General features: G+C 39.4%; 5 protein-coding genes and 1 pseudogene across 9 annotated transcripts; 2 read left to right on the plus strand and 4 right to left on the minus strand.

Annotated features, from left to right (window-relative positions):
- Positions 1–296: 296 nt before the first annotated feature.
- Positions 297–3,146, minus strand: LOC149379448 (4/1 protein short form protein). Of its 4 annotated transcripts, none has more exons than XM_089603054.1 (8): positions 1,715–2,010; positions 1,530–1,635; positions 1,267–1,322; positions 1,131–1,181; positions 971–1,050; positions 759–892; positions 575–670; positions 297–467 (listed from the first exon to the last, which is right to left on the minus strand). In XM_089603054.1, the coding sequence occupies exons 1-8, from the start codon at positions 1,754–1,756 to the stop codon at positions 436–438; spliced, it is 597 nt and encodes a 198-aa protein (XP_089459180.1). In that variant the 5' UTR covers positions 1,757–2,010; the 3' UTR covers positions 297–435. The 4 variants fall into 4 exon arrangements, 2 of the variants coding, with proteins under 2 accessions (XP_089459180.1, XP_089459179.1); XM_089603053.1 differs by having other exon boundaries at positions 297–480; XR_016294157.1 differs by lacking the exons at positions 297–467; positions 575–670; positions 759–892; positions 971–1,050; positions 1,530–1,635 and having other exon boundaries at positions 1,135–1,322; positions 1,715–3,146.
- A 3,565-nt stretch (positions 3,147–6,711) lies between these two features.
- On the plus strand, positions 6,712–7,596 carry LOC149379449 (uncharacterized). Its single transcript, XM_089604011.1, has 2 exons — positions 6,712–7,096; positions 7,394–7,596. The coding sequence occupies exons 1-2, from the start codon at positions 6,712–6,714 to the stop codon at positions 7,594–7,596; spliced, it is 588 nt and encodes a 195-aa protein (XP_089460137.1).
- A 1,576-nt stretch (positions 7,597–9,172) lies between these two features.
- On the plus strand, positions 9,173–12,346 carry PUB14 (plant U-box 14). Its single transcript, XM_089602468.1, has 5 exons — positions 9,173–9,429; positions 9,485–9,870; positions 10,195–10,311; positions 10,397–10,810; positions 11,150–12,346. The coding sequence occupies exons 2-5, from the start codon at positions 9,583–9,585 to the stop codon at positions 12,215–12,217; spliced, it is 1,887 nt and encodes a 628-aa protein (XP_089458594.1). The 5' UTR covers positions 9,173–9,429; positions 9,485–9,582; the 3' UTR covers positions 12,218–12,346.
- Positions 12,347–12,415: 69 nt separating this feature from the next.
- ARA6 (Ras-related small GTP-binding family protein) lies at positions 12,416–14,530 on the minus strand. Of its 2 annotated transcripts, none has more exons than XM_089602469.1 (8): positions 14,378–14,530; positions 14,046–14,122; positions 13,823–13,906; positions 13,542–13,636; positions 13,354–13,459; positions 13,063–13,152; positions 12,878–12,964; positions 12,416–12,725 (listed from the first exon to the last, which is right to left on the minus strand). In XM_089602469.1, the coding sequence occupies exons 1-8, from the start codon at positions 14,400–14,402 to the stop codon at positions 12,672–12,674; spliced, it is 618 nt and encodes a 205-aa protein (XP_089458595.1). In that variant the 5' UTR covers positions 14,403–14,530; the 3' UTR covers positions 12,416–12,671. The 2 variants fall into 2 exon arrangements, with proteins under 2 accessions (XP_089458595.1, XP_089458596.1); XM_089602470.1 differs by having other exon boundaries at positions 14,046–14,118; positions 14,378–14,526.
- Positions 14,531–18,780: 4,250 nt separating this feature from the next.
- Positions 18,781–21,270, minus strand: LOC149379452 (uncharacterized; annotated as a pseudogene).
- Positions 21,271–22,554: 1,284 nt separating this feature from the next.
- On the minus strand, positions 22,555–23,667 carry LOC149379453 (putative F-box protein At3g10430). Its single transcript, XM_089604012.1, has one exon. It carries the CDS (start codon positions 23,665–23,667, stop codon positions 22,555–22,557), a length of 1,113 nt encoding a protein of 370 aa, XP_089460138.1.
- Between the last annotated feature and the right edge of the window lie 393 nt (positions 23,668–24,060).

The raw sequence follows: 24,060 nt of genomic DNA on the forward strand, positions 1-24,060 counted from the left end.
AGGCTTGACAGAATTAGTAAGGACCAAGTGAACTGAACTTTCTGTCGCTGACGTTTTTCTTATTTTTTTCAGCCCCGTTTATGCCCTTATTGGTACGGGGATCTTCTTTGTTCAAAGCTGAACACCCTCTTCATGATAATGGCAACATCAAGTTTAGGGTTGTCTTGTTCGGTAGAGCTGAACTACATAAACTAGTTCCAAAGAAATGAACTCTGATATTGAAAGTAATTTGTGCCTGCTGATACTTAATACTCGTTCTTTAGTTTCGGGGAGTTGTAATAAACTGCACGGAAACAGCACAACAATGTCTTGTAATTAAATGTTTTCTCAGTAACAAAAATATTCAATTTTCGGCATTTGGCAGTTATTAGTTCCCTTCTGTATCATGTTTCCGCTTCAGAACCCTAATTTCCTTCCTCTGAAGCAAACCCGAGGTCAAAATTTGCGGCTTCTTAAGAGGCTTGGATCTGCAGCTCAGCACTTGAATAAACCAAATAGTAATCTTAGAAATAATAAACTAGCTAGAGATAATAAACCACGAACGGGAAAGCGGGATGAGAAGAATAAAACTCACATTCTTTCTCCAAGTGTTGGAGCCTCTTGTTCAGTTCGTTCTTCTCCTCTTGTTCGGCGGCTATATGATGCTTCAATTCTTGGATTTCAAGCTCATCTGGCATCAGATTTGTTTTGAGTTTTTCAGTGACAGGTTTAAAATGAATACAAACAAGAGCCGTGAAGGCATAAACAACATTGCTTACATCTCGATTCCACTGTGAGGTTGAGCTGGTTCAACCTGGTGGCGAGATGTTGAATGTGGGATTTATGAGCTTCGAGGTCACGTTGAAGCTGATTTACCGTTGCTTCAGCGCTTTCCTTTTCAATCTGGAGTGACCTGGAAACGAACAGCGATTCAGTCTCTGAAAAACATATTATTTGTAACCGAGACTCATGAGGCACAAGTAACTCTCACCTGATACGAGCTTCCGAGTCCTCAATCTTTCTGGTGTGTTCTTGCTTCATCGATTCCATGACGATCCTGAGCTCCTCTTCCTGCTCAACAAACACACACAAATGACTGAGATCAGTCAACATCATCGGAAAAATTGTGCTCTAACAAGAAGAACTCTTACATCTTCCTTTATTCTCTTCTTCAAGCTCTGGCACGTTGTCCGATGTTCCACCTATGTATATAATAATAAATGTATGTATGTTATTAAAATAATCAGATTCCATTGCTCACTCCAATGTGATTTCTGACGCTCACACCTGATCGACTAGGTTGTTCAAAGACTCTGTGTAGAGCCTGGACAGTCGGTTGTTTTCTGCAAAACGAGATCAGAAACTCCGAAATGTGGAAGAAGATTATAGAGAATGAATTGTCTGACTCTGATAGATGATAATGAAAACTCCAAATCGTGGAAAGTTTATTAGACGAATGTTTCGACAAAAACATGCAATCTTATACTTGAACCGGACTAATCCGATCGGAGTATATTATTAAAAAAAAACAATTAATGAATAATAAATGCCTTGTTTGAGAGATTCGACAGCAAGCTGAAGAGCTTCGCGCTTCTTGATCTCAGCGTCGCGATTCGATTTGAGCGTTTGTATCTCCAACACTCCGGATTTGAAATCCTTCAGAGTAGAACCGGAAAATGAATCGACAGGTGTGGTGTGGTGGTGTGAGAAGAAGGCAGAGAGAGAGAGAGCGAACCTCGAAGAAGCCAGAGAGCAGAGACTCCAATTCTCCCGCCATATCAAATGAGAGAGAGGGAGTGTCACTATTACTATCTATTTATACGACGATCGGAAATGACGATATTGTCCTTCAGTTCTCCTCCCAGAGCACGAGGTGATCGAGAGGAGAGAGAAGCGGATCGTCGAGGCGTTTCCAGGTGCGGAGGGATTGGAGTCGGGTTCGGGTTGGGTCGAGGAGGGCGTGGATGAGCCTGCCTCTGCGGGCCCACCCTCTGCGGCCGTAGCCGTGGTAGCCGAATCCGCCGCCGTAACAGAACCAGATTCCGGCGAGAGATCCGCAGAAGTCGTTGAGGTGGTCGTGCCCGAAAAAAGCCGCTCTGACTCCGCCCAGGGACTGCAGGCTCCGAAGCACCCCCGAGTCCACCGCCGAGCACGCCACGCCCTCCTGAAACGACCCTCCCAGGACGTTGCCGACGTGGAAGTGCCGTCGCATCTCCGGGATCGGGATGTGGAAGAACGCCAGCCGGTGAGGAGCGTTGCCGGGATCCGAGAGGAGCCACCGGAGCTGGGAGTCTTGGATCCAGCCGTAAGTTCGCCGGCCGTCCACAGTGGCTCTGTGACCGCTGTCAAGAAAGATGAGCTCCATCACCGGCGCCGCCGTGGTGGCGTTGTTGTTGTACTCGACTCGGAGCTTGTAGTTTCCGAAGCCGTGGATCGGATCGGCGTAATCTTGAGGGAAGACTCTTGAGACTGAGTAATCCATGAGAGACGCCAAGAAGATGATCTCCTGGCGGGATAAGGACGAGTCTTCGTGGTCGTGGTTGCCGAGCACGGCGGCCCAGGGAATCCGGGCCTCGGCGGCGGGGGCGAAGGCGGCGAAGAGAGACTCGGCGGCGTCGGCGGAGGAGGAGCCGAAGATGTTGTCGCCGGTGAAGGCGATGAAGTCGGGGCGCTCGGCGGCGATGAGGCGGCGGAGGAAGCGCGTGGAGTTCAGGTCGGAGCAGCCGAAGCGTGACCGGGGCTCCACGTCGCGGCAGCGCGTGGTGGCGCCGGAGCCGAAGTGGAGATCGGCCACCTGGAGGATCTTGAATGAGCCGTCGGCGCCGAATCGGAGCGGGAGAGGAGGCTTCTTCTGGACGTGGAGCGGCAGAGGGTCCAAGCGCCGACGGTGGTGCGTGTCGATCACGCGCACGATTCCCAGCACCGCCGCCAGGTAGAGAAACGCCAGCAGCCACTGGCGGACCATTTCCCTATCGTTTGATGCAAGAAATAGTGAATCTGGAATCGAACTAGATAGATCTTGTTATCTTGAATTTAAGAGCCGGTTAGCTTATCTTACTTTCATTTAATACTAGCATGATTCCGCGCGGCACCTTTCCGATAATTATTGTCACTAATCCCTGATTACACAGCATATTTGTATAGTAATTAATTAGTAACCCCCGTTGATAAATTAATAATAATAATTGAAGTAAACATTTGTCAAGATCAAGACCTATATTGTCTAATAAATCAAGACCTCTCTCTTCCGATACCGCCTGCCACCTGAACAGTATTTTTGGTAGCGTAAATTTAAGCATCGGAACAAGGAATTTTAATCCCTTCTGGTTTCGATGCGCTCTCTTTTTCCAATAGTGTGTTATGGTAAAAATAACATGTTTTAACCACGGTTCAAAATGCAGACGAAAATCCAAGAAAATCGCTGGAAATGTCGTTTTCAGACAGTTGACAGCCGAAGAAAAGAAGAACGCCGTTTCTCGTCGTTTTGTCGTTCGAAAATCGATGACATGGGCATGTCGTTTCTAGCCGGTCATTTTCGTTTTTATACCTTAAATTCAGTTTTTTATTTTGTCATTTTGATGTTTAAGCTGATTTTTTTTTCATAAGATCGCCTTCATTAATGTTGTTTATTACTTGACGATCTATCATATATATTTTTTTCAGATTTTTTGGAGAACTTCCGGCGAGCCACCATTTTTTTCCGGCGAACCACCATTTTTTTCGGCGAACCACCATTTTTTCCGGCGACTCAAAAATCAGATTTTCAACTACTTATTTGTGTATTTTTAAGTAAGATTATGTCTTTAAATTTTAAATTACATATACTTATATTTTGAATTGGAATTGGTATATGTTGAATTGAATTGATGGTGTTTGATTTTGAATTGAAATTGAAATTGTTAGACTTTGAATTGAAATAGTTAGACTTTGAATTGAAATTAGTTTATCATTTATGCTAAAAATGAAATTGTTAGAGTAGGAATTGAAAGTGTCACATTTTGAATTGAAATGAAATAACTTAGAATATAATTTATTGAAATGTTAAATGGAAATTTGTTGACATATTGAAATGAAATTAGTTGATGTAGTCTTTGAATTGAAATTAGTTTATCATTTATGCTAAAAGTGAAATTGTTAGAGAAGGAATTGAACATGAATGATTTGAAGTGTTTTGAATTTAGACTATATTTACAAATATATATATATATATATATATATGTATTCTTTTGTTTCGCCACATTATTTCCATTCGGTTTTTTGTCGGCACGTCGGTTTTTCATCGAAAACGGCATATCATTTGCCATTTTCCACATTTTTTCCGTTCGGTTTTCCATCGGCATGACGATTTTCCGTAAATTAGAAGGCTCGAAACGTCAACGAAAACGACATTTTTTCCCTTGGTTTTAACTAATTTTAATTGACTAAGATTAATATTAATTTAACATTAAGCAAGTGATAAAGTGATTGAATCAAACTAGCATCTCAGAGCGTTATTGGGTTATGACTTTGTCGGTGCACGTGTCAATATCTCACTTCCTAAACCGAGAATCGCCGATTTGTGCGATTGAGTGAAAACCCAACAACCACTCATTAGAGTGAAAACAAACTATAATCTAAAAAAAAGGAGTCTGAGACCATCTCCACCCGTACGCTAAAGGGTGGGGATAACGTCTAAAACTGCTCCAATCGAGCGGTATATCTCACGCCATTATGGCGTGGGATATTAAATAGGTTTGGTGTCGGGTATATCTAAAAAAAAAACATTAAAATAAATAAAAAAACAAAATACAACAAAATAAAATTAAAAATAAATTTACAATACATAGACTAGTAGTCGGGAAGATTAGCGCCGGATCCTCCAAGACCGGTGAAATATTGTGAATATGAATCAGAATTGGAAAATGGTGTTTGAGATTGTTGTTGTTCGGCTCTCTTTTGTAAAACTTTGGCTTGTTCAGCTTCCCAAAATGCACGAACCTGAGGATCTAATATTTTATTTAAATTCATTTTCATTATTTTATTTTCTTCTATGATTTTTTTCAAATTATTAGCCTTATCTATACTTTCTAAGAGGCGTTCCCTCATATCACCTGACTTCTTCATCTGCTCAAGAAGTAGTTTATTTCCTTCATCAAGCTTGCTGATGGAGGAAGTTACTTTGTCATCCGTTTTCATTTTTAGTTTGGCTTTTTTCACTCCAATCGATCGCTCAGAAGGAGATGGTTGTCTAACCGACTGAGGAGTTTGTAGTTCGGACTCCGAAAAAGAACACGAACCTCGAGATGTTTGTCTCGCACTTGAGGCTCCGTCTTGAAATTTTTCAAAATTCTTGATGATGTTCCACACATGATCGAACTTCCAACCTTTCTTGAATTTTTCATCATCTGCAAGCAACACTTTAGCTTGATCCATCTGCAAGTCGATAAATAACCAATTACAATAACATAATATTAAAAAAAGAAGATAAAAATAGCTAAAATACTCACAATATCTTCAGCTGAAGCACCGCTCGGGTGTCTATTCTCAATTTGCCGAATGCATGCATGCATTTTCCTTGTAGCTTTCTCAATTACTTGGATTCGGGACTGAATTGATCGCTTTGAACGCATCTCCGAAGTTGGTTTTTTTGCATTGTTGTAGCTGTTTTCAACACGGCTCCAAAAACTATCAGATGATTGGTATATACCAATGATAGGGTCTTGAGAAATCTCCATGTAAACTTGACAAAGAAGTCGGTCTTCTTCATGAGAGTATCCAGAAGCTCGACTTGTCATTTTCTTGTAATGTATCGTACTCAAGGCTCAATAATTTTTTGGATGAAAACACAACTTATGGAAGATACTATTTATAGAATATTTTCTCACCCAAGGCTCTCACGCTTTTCGGGCTCTGACGTGATGTGACCAATCAATGCCACTACTCATCAAAGCTCTCACGCTTCCCGAACCGGTTCTGACGTGATGTGACCAATCAATGACATTACCCATCGAGAATCTCACGCTTCCCAGGTTCTAACGTGATGTGACCACTCAATGCCACTACTCACCAAAGCTTTCACGCTTCCCGGGTTCTGAAGTGATGTGACCACTCAATGCCACTACTCATCAAAGCTCACACACTTCCCGGGTTCTGACGTGATGTGACCGCTCAATGCCATCACCCATCAAGAATCTCACGCTTCCCAAACCGGCATATACACTCAACGCCCTATAAATAGTCTCAGTTTAAATGATTTTGAATTCACATTCTCTAACACACTTCATCTTTCATCATTATCTCTCAAAATGAGTTTTAATTCTTCATCTTCTTCCTCTGATGATGATTTTCAACTTCAAATGGCTCAAATTGATGAGCAGGAGGATGCTATATGTCATCAAATTATCCAAAATAATATCACGATCATGCAAATTATCAACGAACATGCCGCCGACCAAACCATTGAGTGCAACGTAGGAGGCTCGATTCCAGGACATGCTTTCATTGATCGGGATCGAGAGAGTGTAGACCGGTGACTTTTCAATGATTACTTCTCAGAATCTCCGCTGTACAACGAGGCCATGTTTCGTCGGAGGTATCGAATGTCTCGCTCTTTATTCCTCCGAATAGTGGATGCTGTTAAAAGTCACGACAACTATTTTGTACAACGGTTGGATCGTGCTGGCAGATTTGGGTTATCACCACTTCAAAAAATAATTGATGTCTTTCGGATGATGGCCTACGGTCTTCCGACAGATGCCACAGACGAGTACTGCAAAAATAGCAGAGTCCACGACAATTGAAAGCCTGAAGAGGTTTTGCCGAGCAATGGTGGAGGTATTTTCTGAGCAATTTTTAAGATCACCAACTCCTAATGACGTTGCTAGACTTCTCCATATAGGTCAACAACGTGGCTTTCCAGGAATGTTGGGTAGTTTGGATTGTATGCATTGGAAATGGAAAAATTGCCCTACCGCGTGGGCCGGACAATATACGGGTCGTAGCGGAAAACCTACAATTATTCTAGAAGCTGTGGCTGATTACGATCTTTGGATATGGCACGCTTATTTTGGCATGCCGGGAAGCAACAATGACATCAACGTGTTAGAGTCTTCTCACCTATTTTCCAATCTCACTCAAGGTATTGCTCCCCCCGCTCATTATATCATACATGGAAATGAGTATAGTATGGGTTATTATTTGGCTGATAGTATATATCCAAAATGGTCTACTATTGTTCAAACTATTCGAGAACCCCGTGGCCTAAAAAAACAATATTTTGCAATGAAGCAAGAATCCTGTAGAAAAGACGTAGAACGTGCATTTGGAGTTCTCCAAGAACGGTTTGCAATTGTGGCGGGACCGTCAAGATTTTGGAGAAAAGATGTCTTAAAAGATATAATGACTACATGCATAATTATGCATAACATGATAATAGAAGATGAGCGTGATCTCAACGTGCCCATTGAAGTTAACATAGAAACGCCACAATTGAGGGTTGAATTAGCGGAGAATGATGATACACGATTTCAAGAGTTTTTCAATCGCTACAGACAAATAAGAGACAAAGATGCACATATCACGCTCCGGAATGCATTGATCGACCATTTGTGGGAGATATATTTTAATTCAGATGTGTAATTGTACTTTATTTTATTTTATTTTATGTTATTTGTTTTGTATTGTATTTTTTTTTAATAAATATTAAGTTTACTTTGTGTTAATTTGTATTTTGAATAATTTTATGGAGTAATACTTGATTATTAAATAATAAATAAGTGGGTATAATTGAAAGATATTAAATAAATATAAGGGTGTAGAAATAAATAAGAGAAAGTTGAATATAAAATTAATATTTTAATTTGGTGTAAAAAATAGAGTTCGGTTGGAGAGGAGATAGTGTTTGATGTGACATGTACTGCAAAATAGAGTAGAAAATTGTGTTATCGGGTGGAGTTGATCTGATTGTGGGTCGAAAATACATAATTTTGGATACTATTGAGTGCATCGGCAAAGTCAGATTCGCAGTTAGGGGACGCGCAAATTTTATAATAATAAAAAAAAAATCTTCAAAATTTGTACATGTGAGAAGAAAAAAAAAACATTATTCAATTGGACATATATGAAAAAAAATCATATAATTTTAGGCTAAAAGTGCAAAATTGGTTTAATTTTTCTATTTTAGTTTGTGAGTGCGGAATACCCCAAAAATAATATAAAATAGAGAGGATGGTCGAAACTTGAGAGCAATGCGAGAGATTGGTGATTGAGTAGGTTTCCGTTGTAATTTGGCTCCTTATTACAGTTAGATTACATTAGAGAGTTAAATAAGGTTCAAACCAACCTTCGTAATTAATTCAACATTGGATTTGAAATCTAGAGTCCACTCTATTTCATCGTCTAATGAGACTATTTCTGTCTAGTCATGATATTTTTCATTTGACACAAACACAGTCTTCTTTTTTTTTTTTTCTTTTTTTTTTCCCCGACACAAACACAATCTTGAAAAAGCAACGGTTATGTTAAACTCTCATTATTATTAGTAAAAAAATTGTAATTTTCACCCTGGCTAGATTCTCAGTCACCGAAAAAATTGACTGATACTACACCCTCTCGTACTTGTAGTTGTAATAAAAGAAGAATTTAGTTTCGAGTCCATAAATGATTCATCAAAATCTATAAGAACTTACATGAACGTAATACATCTTGAATCCATGGAATTATTGTCAATGGCCTTGCACTTTGGCAGGAGATCCGAGGACAAAAGAACCCCTTTTTTTATTACAAGAAATTTATATACAAGTTCAATCCTATGCTAAACTTAATAATCACAATTTTTTTATAAACTAAATAGATGTCTATTCTCTCTATTTAAAAAATCTAAAAAAATTATCTAAATCTTTTTTTTAATCTAATGCGAAAATTTGACAATACGATTATTTTGACAACAATAAAGACCTATTTTTTATGGTAGTATATGTAAAATTGATCGATAAAAATCTATTACATATGAATTAAAAAAAATAGATATTTATATAATTTTAAAAATTGTATCCATTTTTTTTTGTAAGAAAACCCTCAGAACTCGGCCCTTATTATTATTATTTTAATTTCTTATTTTTAATGCTGTGTATAATAGTAGTTTGAGGCTGATTTTTCTCAATGAGCGTCGACTAAAAGGAAGTAAATAATGTCACCAAACAGTATTTACTCAAACAGAGCAACACGCTAATGCCAGTTAACACGGACACGGTCAACAGAAGAACAATCAATTTGGGTCAGAACTGACGTTTTTGTATAAAATTCAATATTTAATACCACCAAGGTTTGGAAATGATGGCTCGCTTATTGATCTCAATCATCATCTATTCTTCTACACCAAACCAGAAACTAAGAACAAGAAGAAGAAGAAAAGTCTTCAACGACTCTTTCTCCGGCGATTCAAAGACGCCTTAATTTACTGTCTGATTACACCTTTCCTGTCGATCGTACTTCACCTCCAATCGCCGGCGAAAGCGTCTGATTACACCTTTCCTGTCGATCGTACTTCACCTCCAATCGCCGGCGAAAGCGTCAAATCCAACATCTGAAATCCTTGGATTCCACCGATTTCATCCCAATCAATTGATGGAGGATCCGACTGATGACAACGCGAGAGACTCAGTGTTGAGTCGCCTGGTCGACTCGGTAAGGGCGATATCCGAGTTGCCTGAATCGCGGAACGCCTTCAAGAAGGCTTGTGGCGATTTGGTGCGGAGAGTGAAACTTCTGAGTCCTATGTTCGAAGAGCTCAGGGATAGCGATGAAGCATCGATCGTTGAGGAAGAAATAACAAGTTTCGAGTGTCTCCGAGTCGCCTTGGATTTCACAACAGACGTTCTTCGCTCTGTAATTCAAGGAAGCAAGATTTATCAGGTGATCATTTTAGGGCGTTACTGATACTCTTTGTTTAGAACTTTTCCTTCGTTCGCTTATCTATGCAAAAATAAGTCCAACTGAATCATAACTGCTTACTGAAAATATAATTTTTGTTTGTATGTTGATAATTCGTTGCCTATGGGCTTTCCTGCGTTTTAAACTGTTGCAATATTCTTGGATACCTAACTCCCAAAAAAAGAATGAAAAAAACCTTAGAATTATAGATACTACCAATGGTTTTTTAATCTATTCCTTTAACATTTCCCTGAATTGTGCATATTATTGTTTATTAAGCTTTTTGTATGCGCTGATATTTTCCAGGCTTTCCATCGAGAGGACATTGCGAAAAAGTTCCGTAAAACGACTGAACAAATTGAAGCATCATTAGCCAAGATTCCATATAACAAGCTAGCAATTTCGGATGAAGTTCGAGAGCAGGTACTTAGTTTTTTTATTTGTTATATAAGAATTAAACTCGTTAAGATGTTAACATAGAATTTTTTTTTTTTTTTTTTTTTTTCAGATTGAACTCGTGCATTCTCAATTCAAACGAGCGAACGAACGCAAAGAGCCAGTTGACTCGCAATTGGACGAAGACTTGACCATTGCAACTCAGGAAGATGACCCGGATCCTGAAATTCTGAAAAGGCTCTCGGAGAAGCTGTATCTGAGGAGTATCAACGACCTGAAAAGAGAGTCGGTTGCTTTTCACGAATTGGTTATCTTAAGCGACGGAAACCCAGGCGAGTCCTTTGAAACAATGTCTTGCCTGCTAAAAAAGCTAATGGATTACGTGCTCTCGGAGAATCCGGCAAATGAAAGCCCTACTGGTGAAAAAGGATTGCTCAAGCACAAATCTCCTATCATACCCGATGATTTTCGGTGTCCGATTTCACTTGAACTGATGAAAGATCCAGTGATTGTCTCGACCGGACAGGTACAAACTCATACCGCTGTACATGATTTAACTGGCCGGTCATGACCAACATGTTGAGACTTGTAGTATTATCAAAAGGGGGTAAATTCGCAATTTTAGTTCTAGGGATACCAAAATTAGTAGTTTTATGGATTCAATCATGTTATAATTGATTTATCTATATTTGTAAGTATCAATAGATCTTCAGGGTTAGTCTTCAAGTAAAATCCGGATTCCATTAGATAAGAGTGATTAAGTTAGTTCTTTATTTTCTGTAGTCACAAAGTAGTGATCAGATCGTCTCTCCAATAGTGAACTGAGTTCATCCATAATATAAGTGATTTGTGTTTTGTTTTGCAGACGTACGAAAGATCGTGCATCCAGAAATGGTTGGAGGCGGGGCACAAAACATGCCCCAAAACCCAGCAAACCCTGTCCCACACAGCCCTGACACCGAACTACGTCCTGAAAAGCCTGATCGCTCTGTGGTGCGAGAGCAACGGCGTGGAGCTCCCGAGAACGGCGCAAGGAAACTGCAGGGGCGGCAAGAGGGGCGGCTCGGCCTCGGAGTGCGACCGGTCGGCCGTGGAATCTCTGCTCGAGAAGCTCGCGAACGGCGACACGGAGCAGCAGCGATCCGCCGCGGGTGAGCTCCGGCTCCTGGCGAAGAGGAACGCCGACAACCGGATATGCATAGCCGAGGCTGGAGCGATCCCCCTCCTGGTCGACCTCCTCTCGTCGCCGGACCCGCGGGCCCAAGAGCACGCCGTGACCGCGCTTCTCAACCTCTCGATAAACGACCTCAACAAGGGCACGATCGTGAACGCCGGAGCGATCCCGGACATAGTGGACGTGCTGAGGAAAGGAAGCATGGAGGCCCGAGAGAACGCCGCGGCCACGCTTTTTAGCCTCTCCGTGGTGGACGAGAACAAGGTCTCGATCGGGGCCGCCGGGGCGATCCCGGCCCTGATCAGCCTGCTCCGGGACGGGACGCCCCGCGGGAAGAAAGACGCGGCCACGGCGATTTTCAACCTCTCGATCTACCAGGGAAACAAGGCGAGGGCGGTCCGGGCGGGGATCGTGGGCCCGCTCGTTTCCCTCCTGAGGGACCCGGGTGGTGGAATGGTTGACGAATCACTGGCGATCCTCGCCATCCTCGCCAGCCATCAAGAAGGGAAGGCCGCGATCGGGCTCGCCGCTCCGATCCCGGCGCTCGTCGAGGTCGCAAGGACGGGCTCGCCGCGAAACCGAGAGAACGCCGCCGCCGTTCTGTGGTCGCTCTGCACCGGGGATTCTCAGCAGCTGAAGCTCGCCAGAGATCTCGGCGCCGGAGACGTTCTCAAGGAGCTTTCCGAGAACGGGACTGACCGGGCCAAGAGGAAGGCCGGGAGTATCTTGGAGCTATTTCAGAGGATCGAAATTGTTTAGGACTCGGGTCGCCATGGAAGTGATTTTTTTTTGTAAATTCTTCAAATCGCTGTTTGATTGTAACAATATAGTATTAAGTGTTTGATTGATTGATCCATTCCACATGCATGACAAATTCGCTACAAAGTATTTCATAGATTACTTCTTAACATTCATCATGATTTTACATACAATGTGTAACCAACCATACATCATCCATTGTTAGCACACGAATCACAAGTTATTCAACTTGGATTTTATAAAAAGAGACATCAAACATCAACAACCCAAACAAAGTTGCAGTTTAAGCTTAGGAAAGGAAGAACTAGGGAAGCAATTTAATTTTCATGGAAATAAACAGTATGAAGTCTTTTCAGAGCCCAAGACAAACTATATAAATAAATATCATGTTCTTTCGAGTCTCATTTCATAACAATACAAATGAGTTGCTTGTAATTACAAGGTGTATAGTAAGTTAGTTTTTGGATGTCGTATCAGTGGTCGGTCGCGGCAATCGCTTGGCAATTTCCTGCTCAAAGAAATAAATACAAATGATGTCAGTTAAAACTTAAAACCATTAAGGTATTCCAAATTCATCGTTAAAAAAAAATAATAATAATAAACTGCATCACGAAAATAATTATCGTCTAATGGTAACAAACAGTTAGAATTCAGAAGCACCTCAAAGAGCTGATTTATGTTATCTGCCGTCTTTGCAGATGTCTCAATGAAGAACATCCCGTTCTTTTCTGCATAGTCGATGCCATTCTTGAAAAAGAAAATAATACAAGTTTTATCCTCTGGTTGACATGACAAAGAGCTAAAATAAAATAAAAAAAGATTCCAAATAACGCTAATGCACTTACTTGCGCGGGAACTTCCCGTTTGTCCACAAGATCAGCTTTATTACCAACCAGAGCCATGACGATATCAGGGCTCCCGTGTTTTTGAAGCTCCTATACAATAACACTAAACTTCATTACGTATCGCTAATAAACTAATAAATTAACTACACTACTCTTCCACAGAGGGTAACACAACTTTATTAGCCTCTTAAAGCTTTTCTACGAGACTATATAAATCCGGGACTATAACACTAATAAAGGACTTCATTCGTCGTAAAAAAGAAATAACATGAAATAAGAAAATGAATGTACCTTGACCCAATACTGTGCTTTTGAGAATGAGTCTGGGCTTGTGATATCGTACACGACAACAGCAACCGCAGCGCCTCGGTAGTAAAGAGGAGCCAATGCAGCGTATCTGAATCGAAGCAAGGAAAATTTTCAACTCAAACTCCAATTTAAACCCTAATAGTGACTTGGCCAAGAAGTAAAATGTATACCTCTCTTGTCCAGCGGTATCCCAAATTTCAAACTTCACTGTGGTTGAATCTTGCAAAGCTATTGTCTGTGACAAAAATGAAGCTCCGACCGTCACCTGAAAATCACAAAAAGCGCGAATAAAATTATATGAGTCTGCCATTAAAGTAGCTTCTTCTGACTAGTCTAGTAACTTGTTTTTCCTCAGCTAATTAAGCTTCAGGACAGCTTTAATATTGGTGCTATAAAGTAAAGATCATATCTTTTTTTGACTTTATATTATCTCGAAGTTTCCCTTTCTTACCTTGGACGTTGGATCAAATTGACCACGGACGAAACGAAGAACAATACAGCTTTTACCGACTCCAGAATCGCCTAGTAGAACCAGCTGCGAGCAATTGAACAATAAGGTTAGAATTCCATTCAGAAGCTTGTAGAAATATTTTAGAACTCATTTCTTTCCAACCATTTTATCTTTCAATATTCAGGTCCACAAAACTAGAATAAGAGAATATATAATTAAATACCTTCACTCGAAGATTTTTCGAGTCCGGTGCTCCGCCAGTTTCTGAATTGGGACCCATCAGACGCCCAGAACTTCTGTCTATGTACCCAAAAACCCCCAAATTCATTCATGGTTTATCGACATTTACCAAAACCAATCAACGACCGGTATCTCCGGATTAAAGCTAATCAAAGATTGGGATCGCGAAGTCACAAGCACTATATATTCTTTTTAGCTTAGAAATAGAAAATAGTTGGCGAAAATAACAGCACGAGAAAAATTCAGGGTTTCATTTTCAACAACGAAATATGCAAACAATATTAAAATTCACCAATGAATTGATCGGGAATTTACCTGGAATGGACGCTGAACAACCCATTTCGTTCTAAAATAAAAGGAAGTAAAAGAAACTGCTCGAAGACGTAAGCTAGCTCGTAGAGAGAGAGAGAGAGAGAGAGGCGTAAACAGGTCTTGTATGATAATGGAAGCTTTCGGCAAGTAAAAACCAGCGTCATCTTCATTAAAAACTTGTTACCGTTTTATTTTCCAAACTTTTACAATTTATGTAATTTTCACTTTTATTTTTCATTTTCACTGGGATTTTTTATTTTTTTTTTTAATTTTATTTTATAGAAATGCAACGTAAATAGATTTTTTATTTACACAATAGATTTTTGTCGCTTTTGGATATAAATACCATCAATAATGATATAACTCATTTTAAATATTTTTTTTTATTCTCACTTCCTTTTCTTATTTTTCTTTTTAACTATTTCGGTTCTCAATGCTCACTTTCCGGTATCTCACTTCATTTTCTTATTTTTCTTTTTAACTTTTGCGGTTCTCAATCCTCACTTTCCGATGATATAGGATAACCGCAGATGAACATTGATAAATGCGATTTATCCACGCTTACTAATGTTTTTCGAGAGTGAATTGAGACTTGTTCTTGAAATTTTTAATGTTATATATAGGAGTGTTCATCAAAACCGCCAAACCGAACAACCCGATCATTCAAACCAAACCGCACTCTTTTTTAAACCGCCCCACTAAAACCCGATGAAGTTTGGGTTGTAAGCAACCCAAACCGCAATTGTTTCGGGTTGGTTTTGTTTTTTATAGTCGTGAGATTGGGTTGAACCAAACCAACCCGATAGTATTAATTATTTAATTTTTGTAAGATTGCAAATATTTTATATGTATTATTGTTAAAAAAAATAATATTTTTTTAATAATATTATAATTAAATAAAAAAATACTCAGTATTATACTTTATTATTTACGACTACATGAAAACTTGGTAATTAAAAATATGCGTAATTTTTATTTTAATACGTAATTTTTTTTAAAGATAGGTAAAATTTTAATTTTATTTGACAAAACGTTATAGATATAATATACGTATATGATTTTTATTTGAGTTATAAAGTCATTTGTCGAGAATTATAATCCGAAAAAACCAACCCAAACCAACCCGATTATTTTCGGGTTGGTTTGGTTTGGTTTTACCTCTCAATCGGGTTGGTTTGGGTTTTAAAATTAAAAAATAAGTTGTAACGGTTCGGGTTGGTAAAACATGAAAAAACCGACTAACCTAACCCGATTACACCCCTAGTTATATATGTAATTTTTTTTGTAAACTTTCCGGTTTTCGAGTCAAAGAGAGCTTTTAAAGTTTTATGGAGCAAAAAAAAAAATATTTCGGAACTAAACATGGATGCCTTGGACTTCGTGGAAAGCCGAGAGAGCAATTTTGGAGCACGGCGCGCCGCACCTATGGTGTGACGCACACGAGATGCGAAAAAGGGTCAAATCAATTTAAAATTGAATTTTATCGGACTTTTAAAATTGTTTAGACATGAATGAGTACCTTTATTTATTTGACGTGCAAGTTATAACAGTTGTGAGTGAAGGATCCTCGGAACAGGAACCGGATGATCAAACAACAATGGTGGAATGAGTGACGACGATACTTGGGTCTTGAAGCGAACTACGAAGAAGCTCGCAATTGGAAAATTGGTGGGCACCCATACGATATCGAAATGGGCTATGTAAAAGGCGTTGGCTTTCCTATGGAAAACCTTAGCGTGGTGACTTCAACGTCTTCGCTCGGAGGTCTTCTCCTTCTCCTTTAAATCCGAGAGAAATTGTGCAACAGTTATGAAAGGCCGGCCATGGACGTACTTCTGAATCTGAAACCATGGCTTGCAGATGGAAGATGAGAGGTGACTGAATTCTCAAAGGAAAAATTTGGGACCTATATCTATGGCATTCATCACCCCTTTTACTTTTCCACAAATGTGGCGAAGATTGCGAAGAAGGTGGACCGCCTGGTCGAACAACCCAACAACAAACAAGCCTTCCTCTCCAACACAGGAGCTTTGAAGATGAAAGTGGAGATTGATATCGCTAAACCTCTTTTGTTTACAACATACAAGTTAAAACAAATGCAATACAAGTTACTAACAAATGCACAACAATTAACAATTATACCTATTTTCAAAAAGTCCCACATGGAAAAGATAAGACAAGTTTACAATGGAAAAGAGGATATAAATAGGAGGTTAATGTTTAACCCATCTCAAATATTGAAATTGGGCTTTAGTAGGAAATTTTCAAGGATAAAACAATTTCGGCCTTTTAAATTTGGCCCAAATTGTATAGACAACCCACAAGTTATTGAGGTGTTTCTCACGGAGTGCGATTCAATCACCAAAACCTAATCCAAAACAAGCTAATGAATTCCTTATCATTCGAATTCGTTACTATTTGGCGAAAATTATCGTTGTCGCGTTCTGAGATCTTGAATCGATGAAGAAGAAGAAGCGAGAAGACAATTGAAATGAATCTGAGTCGAGAAAAACGAACTTCGTGAAAATATTCTTCTGATTAATTGAATTTCAAAATGGGACCGAAATGAGTTTAAATATCCGTGCTTTGCAGTGAGGATTTTTGTTTCTTTAATAAAAGGAAATAAATTGTGAATACATAGTAATAATTGTTTTGATGCATATTACAAAGTTTATTATAAAAATTAATGTAGTATACTCGTGTACGTAAAACCAAGAATCAAAATATTATTACCATTACCGTACCGGACCTCGGATTGTACTGACTTACCAGGAGATACAATGGTTTATTGGGGTATCCAGTGAGAGTAAAGATAAACTGTACTGATGAGCTTAATGTTACCGACGTGGTTTACCGACAAATAACGGACTTACCAAGGGGTATCCAGTGAACAAATAATTATCTAAAAATATTTATATATAGTTATATGTCTAGCCCTTAATAATATTATCAACATATGTTATCTATATATTGTTATGATTTTTAATCACATATAATATAATCTTTATGTTTTATGAATAATTATCAAATTATAAATATATGAGAAAATGGCGGCAAAAATACTTATACTTTTCTTCTGGATACACTTTAATACCTAAACTCTTTTTTCGTCGGGATAAATACCTTATGTCAACAATTGGTTCCGCCGTTACTACCTGTTTTGTTAAGTACAAACGGAAAAACACGTGTCCACATCCTATGACACCAAACATTTTTTTGCTAAATAGTTTATTTAAAAAATGAATTAATTTTTATTTAAAATCGAATTTATTTTTTTTCTGAGAATTAAAAGCCCCAAACCAAATTCATTTATTTTGAAGTCGCCCAAAATCGCAAAATCGATTCTTCTTCTTCAAAACCCTAGATCGAAAGAAAATTTCTTCATCTCACGATTCATCTGACTCTTCTTAGAACCCGAATCTTCATCTAACTCTTCTTCGAACCGGAATCTTCATCTCATTCTTCTTCTTCTTCATATTGAAATCGCGAAATCGTCATGGAAGAGGAAAAGTGGAGGTTTTCGTGCGACTGTGGCGTTCCGCCGGTTGAGTGGTGTTCATGGACCAATGCGAATCCTGGTAGGAGGTTTTACACCTGCAAGAAGAAAAAGGTACGCAATTTCATTTTGAACCTGGTTGTGAAATATTTTGATTTTTTCCTCTTCTAATTTGTTTAAGTTCTGGTTCGTAGAATGTAGGCGGGTGCACTTTTTTTCGGTGGAAAGATCCTGAAATGTGTGTAAGATCCAAGGAGATAATTCCCGGATTGATCAGGAACAAGAACAAGCAAGAGTGTGAGATTAAGTTGCTTCGAACCAGGATTTTCAGGCTAAAATTGGTGTTGATTACTGGTGTTCTACTGAGTGTGGTGTTGTTTGCATTTGTGAAAGTGTAATACATTTGTAATGAATCTTAAATGAAGGCTGTGTATTTTGGAATGATGTATTGTAATAACAGGCTGTGTATTTTGGTATGATGTACTGTAATAGCAGGCTGTGTATTTTGGTATCATCTATTGTAATAGCAGACTAATCTATTGTAATAGCACTGTAACGAATTCATTTGAATCTGAAATGAATTATGTGCTTTGGATGAATAACAGGCTAATCTTTTGGTATCATCTATTGTAATAGCAGGCTAATATATTGTAATAGCACTGTAACGAATTCATTTGAATCTGAAATGAATTATGTGCTTTGGATGAAGGTTGTGTACTTTGGTATTATGTTCTGTAATCTGAAATACATAGTATTCAGTCATAGTTTCAAAATGAGCTTTAACAACATCAAAAACAAAATTTCCAAAAGATCATGAGCTCTAGCAATATCCAAACAAAACAGCTCTTGCCAAAATGAACAAGTACTAGTAATAATTTCCAACTTGCCAAAACAGAGTGCACAAAACAGACTATTCCAAAACAGCTTCATGGCATGGACGTGGCTGAGAAGATGAGATGTTGGACTTGGCTTTTTGTCTTGCCCTTCGTTCATTTCTTTTCACAGTCTCTTGGGTAGGGTTATCTTTGGGTGGTCTTCCTCTTTTCTTTGTTTCTTTTACCTGCGAACAATTATGGTATGTGTTAGGAGATGTTATGCACTGCAGTTTCATTACTGCTCTCTGTATTTTCCTTCTCATTTAATTACTGTCACATTTTATTCTTATATAACACCACAATTCTGTGAAATCGTTGACTTTAATTACTGTCACATTTAATTACAAGAATTACCTTCTCGACTCTCGAATTTTTGCAAGTGGGTCTTGAATGTCCAGCTTGCCCACAGTTGCTACAATGAATGACTTGTCCCCTCCTAGTATACTTCTTACCAATCACTGGATCAGAGAACCCGGGTGGTGGCTCGTCGGAAGACTTGTTCCTCTTTTTTTTGGTCTGCCTGGTAACGTTATATCCGGTGGTGGTAAAATGGGATTTTTTCCAGGTTCCGGCCATTTGTCCGGACTAGTCATGGGCTCTATGATACCACTATACGCTGCAGTGAACGCCTCCTTTTTATACCAATCGTCGATGAATTCCATGGTATCTAGTCCTGATGCCCAAATACAAGCTAAGGCATGAGGGCAAGGAATGCCACTTAGTTCAAACCCCCGGCAAGTGCATTCTTTGGCCCTCAAGTCAACGACAAAGGTCTCGGCTCCAAGAAAGGTGACCTGAAATTTGGCATTACCTGCAATATCCACAAAATTACTAATATGCCAGCAAAGTTTACAATTAATAAAAGATAGAATGTGAACCTGCTAATGTAGATTGACAGTATCGTGCAATACTCTTGTGTTTCTCAATGATCCCCAATATCCGCTTGCCAACTGGGTAATGCCATTTCTCAACTTCGTTTCTTTTCGTTGCAAATCGACACATAAACCAGAATCTGATCTTTTCGAGGAGAGTAACAATCGGCTTCTCTCTTGCAGGCATAATAGCTGAGTTGAAGCTTTCACATAAATTGTTTAAAAGCATATCACATTTCACTGTTGTCCTGAAATGTGATTTGCTCCACTCTTTCGGGTCTTTCTTCAACAGCCACTCATAAGCCTTGACATCTTCTTCTTTGATTCATTTTGTTCACAAAATCTGGCTTTGTTGTTGCTCGTGCACAAGACCATAGCATTTGTTTTAACATCAGCCCACTATGCTCTTTCTTGAAGTTTGCATGCAAATGACGAACACAGAACCTTATCTCAGCACCGGGAAAAACGTCACCTAAAGCTTTCTCCAATCCTTTTTTTCGGTCACTCATCATTGTGAACCGACTTTCATTCTGAACTTCAAGATCCTCATGAAGAAGCTTCATAAACCATGTCCAGGTCTCTGTGTTTTCCTTCTCAACCACTGCAAATGCTACTGGATATTGAGAATTATTTGGATCAATCCCTATCGCAGCAAGTAACATACCTTTACAATACCCTTTTAGGAAACACCCATCGAAGCCTAACAACGGTCTACAACCCTTGTTGAATCCGTCTTTACATGCTTTGAAGCATACATAAACCCTCACGAACACCCTTTTCCCGTGCTCGAGATTAGTCTTCAATAATGCAGTGGTACCTGCACATATACACACCATAATTAAACATTACATATTCTTGGTGACTTAAACATCACATATTCAGCTTAATAATACCTGGGTTCGTTAGAGATAATTGCTTGCAATAATCGTCTAAAATGGCGTATTGATCCTTCACCGATCCCTCTAATGCTTCTCTAGCTTTGTTCTTTGCCCTATAAAACTTAGTCTTGGACACGTTACTGAAATTCTGTGCGCCCGCCATACTCTTGAAACTTGTATAGTCCATATTCGGATTGAGACGAAAATGCTCCAAAAAATACGACGCTAACCACCGACTAGTCACGAGCTTGTTATCGAACACAATACCACAGTCATGTTTGTCTATTAATGTATTAATTCTAACGGTCTTGTAATCAGAATTCTTAACCTTGGCATATATCACCCATTTACAGCCTTTTCCCCTACACTTTGCTCGTAACCTATTTCGGTCGTTGAATACAAACTTGAAATCCCTATTGTTCTGAATAAATACCTCTTTCAATACATTCCTCACATGATCCATTGATGGAAATTCCATACCTAGTTTGAAATTAAAGTCCTCTAACCTTGACCGTGGATTGTACTCTTTTTTGCTCTTCCTATATGTCTGACCTTCATCGTCGCTACAGAGACTATCCAAGTCGCTCTCATTCCACGAACCGTCCGACTCTTCCTGGGCATCGTCGACGATGTTACAAACTTCATTCACTGACGACCACCATTGTTGAGGATGAGTCGTGTTTTGAAGGTCGACCTCGTGATCACCATCGTCGTCATACTTTTCCTCGCCGAGTACGAATTCCTCTTCGCCATCAGTACCATGCTCTTCAGCCATCGTCGATTCCACTCTTTTTGCTTTTCAAATTTTTTTGATTTAGGGCTTTAGGGAGGGTTTTGTCTTTGTTTTTTCTTATTTGTGATGTACGATACTAGTTTAAACACAATATCCAAAATTAATTCCCTTACTGAAAACTAATAACAAAATAAGAAAAAAAAAAGAAACGAACAAAAATGAAAATAAATAACAAATTCATTCAAAACGGCGATTTTAATACTCAATGCAATCTAGACCGTCCATTCAAAACAGGTAGTAACGGCGGAACCAATTGTTGACATAAGGTATTTATCCCGACGAAAAAAGAGTTTAGGTATTTAAGTGTATCCAGAAGAAAAATATAAGTATTTTTGCCGCCATTTTCTCTAAATATATTGAAAATTTAAGGTATCAATTGCTCTCCATTGAACAAATATTTATCTAAATAATATAAGGATAAGCCAAATATTTGTAATATGTAATATATTATACTTACGCATTAAAATTAAATGATCCCATATAATATATATAAAGAATCGGTTATTGGCATATAAATACATACATGTGAGATTGTATCTCACCCGTTGATGTACAACAAACTATATCTAACGGCTGAGTTAATGACTGTTCTAAACTCATCCTAATACCCCCTCTCAAACTGGACGTGGGGTTGACATGTTCAGTTTGGACGTAAGGTGTAGAAACTGATGCAACTTTATTGCTAGCTTTGTAATCTATGTTTGAATGAGATTTCTGATGCTGTGATTTTTGTTCATGACAGAGATTTCACCGGAGGCAAGTAAGTTGTAACTATTTAGCCACAAAGATTCCTGATGAAAGGTTGTCATTGAGTGGGACCTGGTCTCAGACCAGTGGTCCGGTTCGTTAAGAAGTTGACGTGGTGATGAAGGATATTGTTATTGTTTTGAGAAACCATTGTTAGTTTCTCTTTTGTCTGAGTAGTTGTTTGGAGGGAGAGACCCAAGCCTCTCGAAACGCTTATGCGTTGTGTTCCGTTCCTTTTGTGTCTATCGACTAACTTTTTTGAGCTTTATTATTAATTCTAATGCTCTGCATATTATTAATAAAACATCTATTTAGATCTCAATTTGTGTGTCGACTTGAGATTCCCATGTTTCTGATAACGAGGTCATCATTTTCTTATCTCCCTAATCTTGCCTCTCATATCAATTTGATATGTATATGTATCAATTTGTAAACGCTAGTCAAATATAAAATCTCATAAGGCGAAAGAGAAATTAAAAAAACCTGAATTTAAGTAATGGAAAGAACAAGGCAGGGATGTTAATAGACCGAGTACAAGGTGGGAACATAGCCAATGACAATACTCAAGTCAAACAGAGAACCCCCAAATTCCAGGAGCACGGGACAGGTGTCCAGGTCGCCGTCCGTCCGCGGGTCCCACAGAAAAAGCTGGCCTATTCCCTCGATGCGGCCCGGATAGAAGAGAACCCGCTCGCCCCAAACTCCGGTAAGATGAGGGAAGCTGTCGACACTGAAAAGCTTCGACCAGCAAAACCCATCACCGTTCTCGACCATCTCCCAAAGCTCATACGATTCTTCGCTCGGCACGATCAGAGCCACTGAGTTCTCCCTCCACCTCCCGATTCTCAATATGCCGCCTCCGATTTTCAGGGCAAAAGGAACGGCGGCCAGGTTTCGAATTTGTTCGTTCCGGTGAGTAAACGACAAGACCACGTTTTCGCCATCTTCGCCATCATCATCAAAGGCGGCAAGAAAGTAGAAGGTTCCGTCGATCGAAACCCCCCCAGATATATCAGCCTCCCTGAATCCGGAGAGGGGTTCGAGGCTCCTCCATAATCCGGCTCTCTTGCTAAACACTTTGAAATTCATCGAAAGCGTCCTTGAGTCTCTCTTCAACGTCTGATCCACGCGCAGGACCTTGTGATCGTCGCTCTCCTCGTCGAACCATATGTCCGCTAAGGTAGGGAATACGTATGAGGTTGAATCCGAGTCCGAGGCCAGCTTCGGAAGAACCCTAGATTCTCTGGTGACCGGGTTCCACAAAACCAAGTTTCTCTTATTTTGCGTTGAGAGAAGAACGAGGCCGCCAGAGGACTCGACTAGGCCTAGTCGACGAGGTTCGAACATGCTCAGCAAATAAGATGCGTCTAAATCCTTTACCATTGCTTGTTCACCGGAGAACAGAGCCAGACTCTGACGTGTTTCGTCTTTGCTGACTCGCATAATAGCGACAAAGGAGGAGTGGCGGGAATGGCGAGCCTGGGCTTTCTTCAGATCGGAGTCGTTGGTGATCAAGTCCCGCCATCTCTTGGACACGCTTTTGAATCGGAGCAGCGACTCCGCCGGCAGTCTAGGCAGAATCTCCCAAAACACCACATCTTCCGGTATGGATCTGCGTTTCGAAGACCTCATCATCGGAATGGATCGAAGGTGTTATTGCTTGCCGAGTACGAAAACGCTCTCGGCAAAGAGGGTCGATCGAATTAGGGATTTGCATGTGTAGGGGGATCAAATAGCTGCTTTAAAATCACAATTGTAGAAAGTTGTCAATTTGTTTTAGCATAAATTTCATTTTTGCCCCCTAATTTATAGGCATTATACCAATGTCTATCCCGCTTTTTATTTTTTAACAACCGTTTATCCCGTGCTTTTGAAATTTTTCACAAATGATCATTCCGTCAAATATTTAACGGAATTTAAGGATAAAATTGTATTTTTTTATTTTTATTATTCTTTTTAATATTAAAAATAAATACTAATACTCTCTCTCGTCTGTTTTTTTTCCTTCTCTTCTAATTTCTCTTA

The sequence above is a fragment of the Urtica dioica genome, chromosome 12 (assembly GCF_054948205.1).
Source record: "Urtica dioica subsp. dioica isolate 48M chromosome 12, U.dioica_male_clone48M_v1_H2, whole genome shotgun sequence".
Lineage (NCBI taxonomy): Eukaryota > Viridiplantae > Streptophyta > Magnoliopsida > Rosales > Urticaceae > Urtica > Urtica dioica.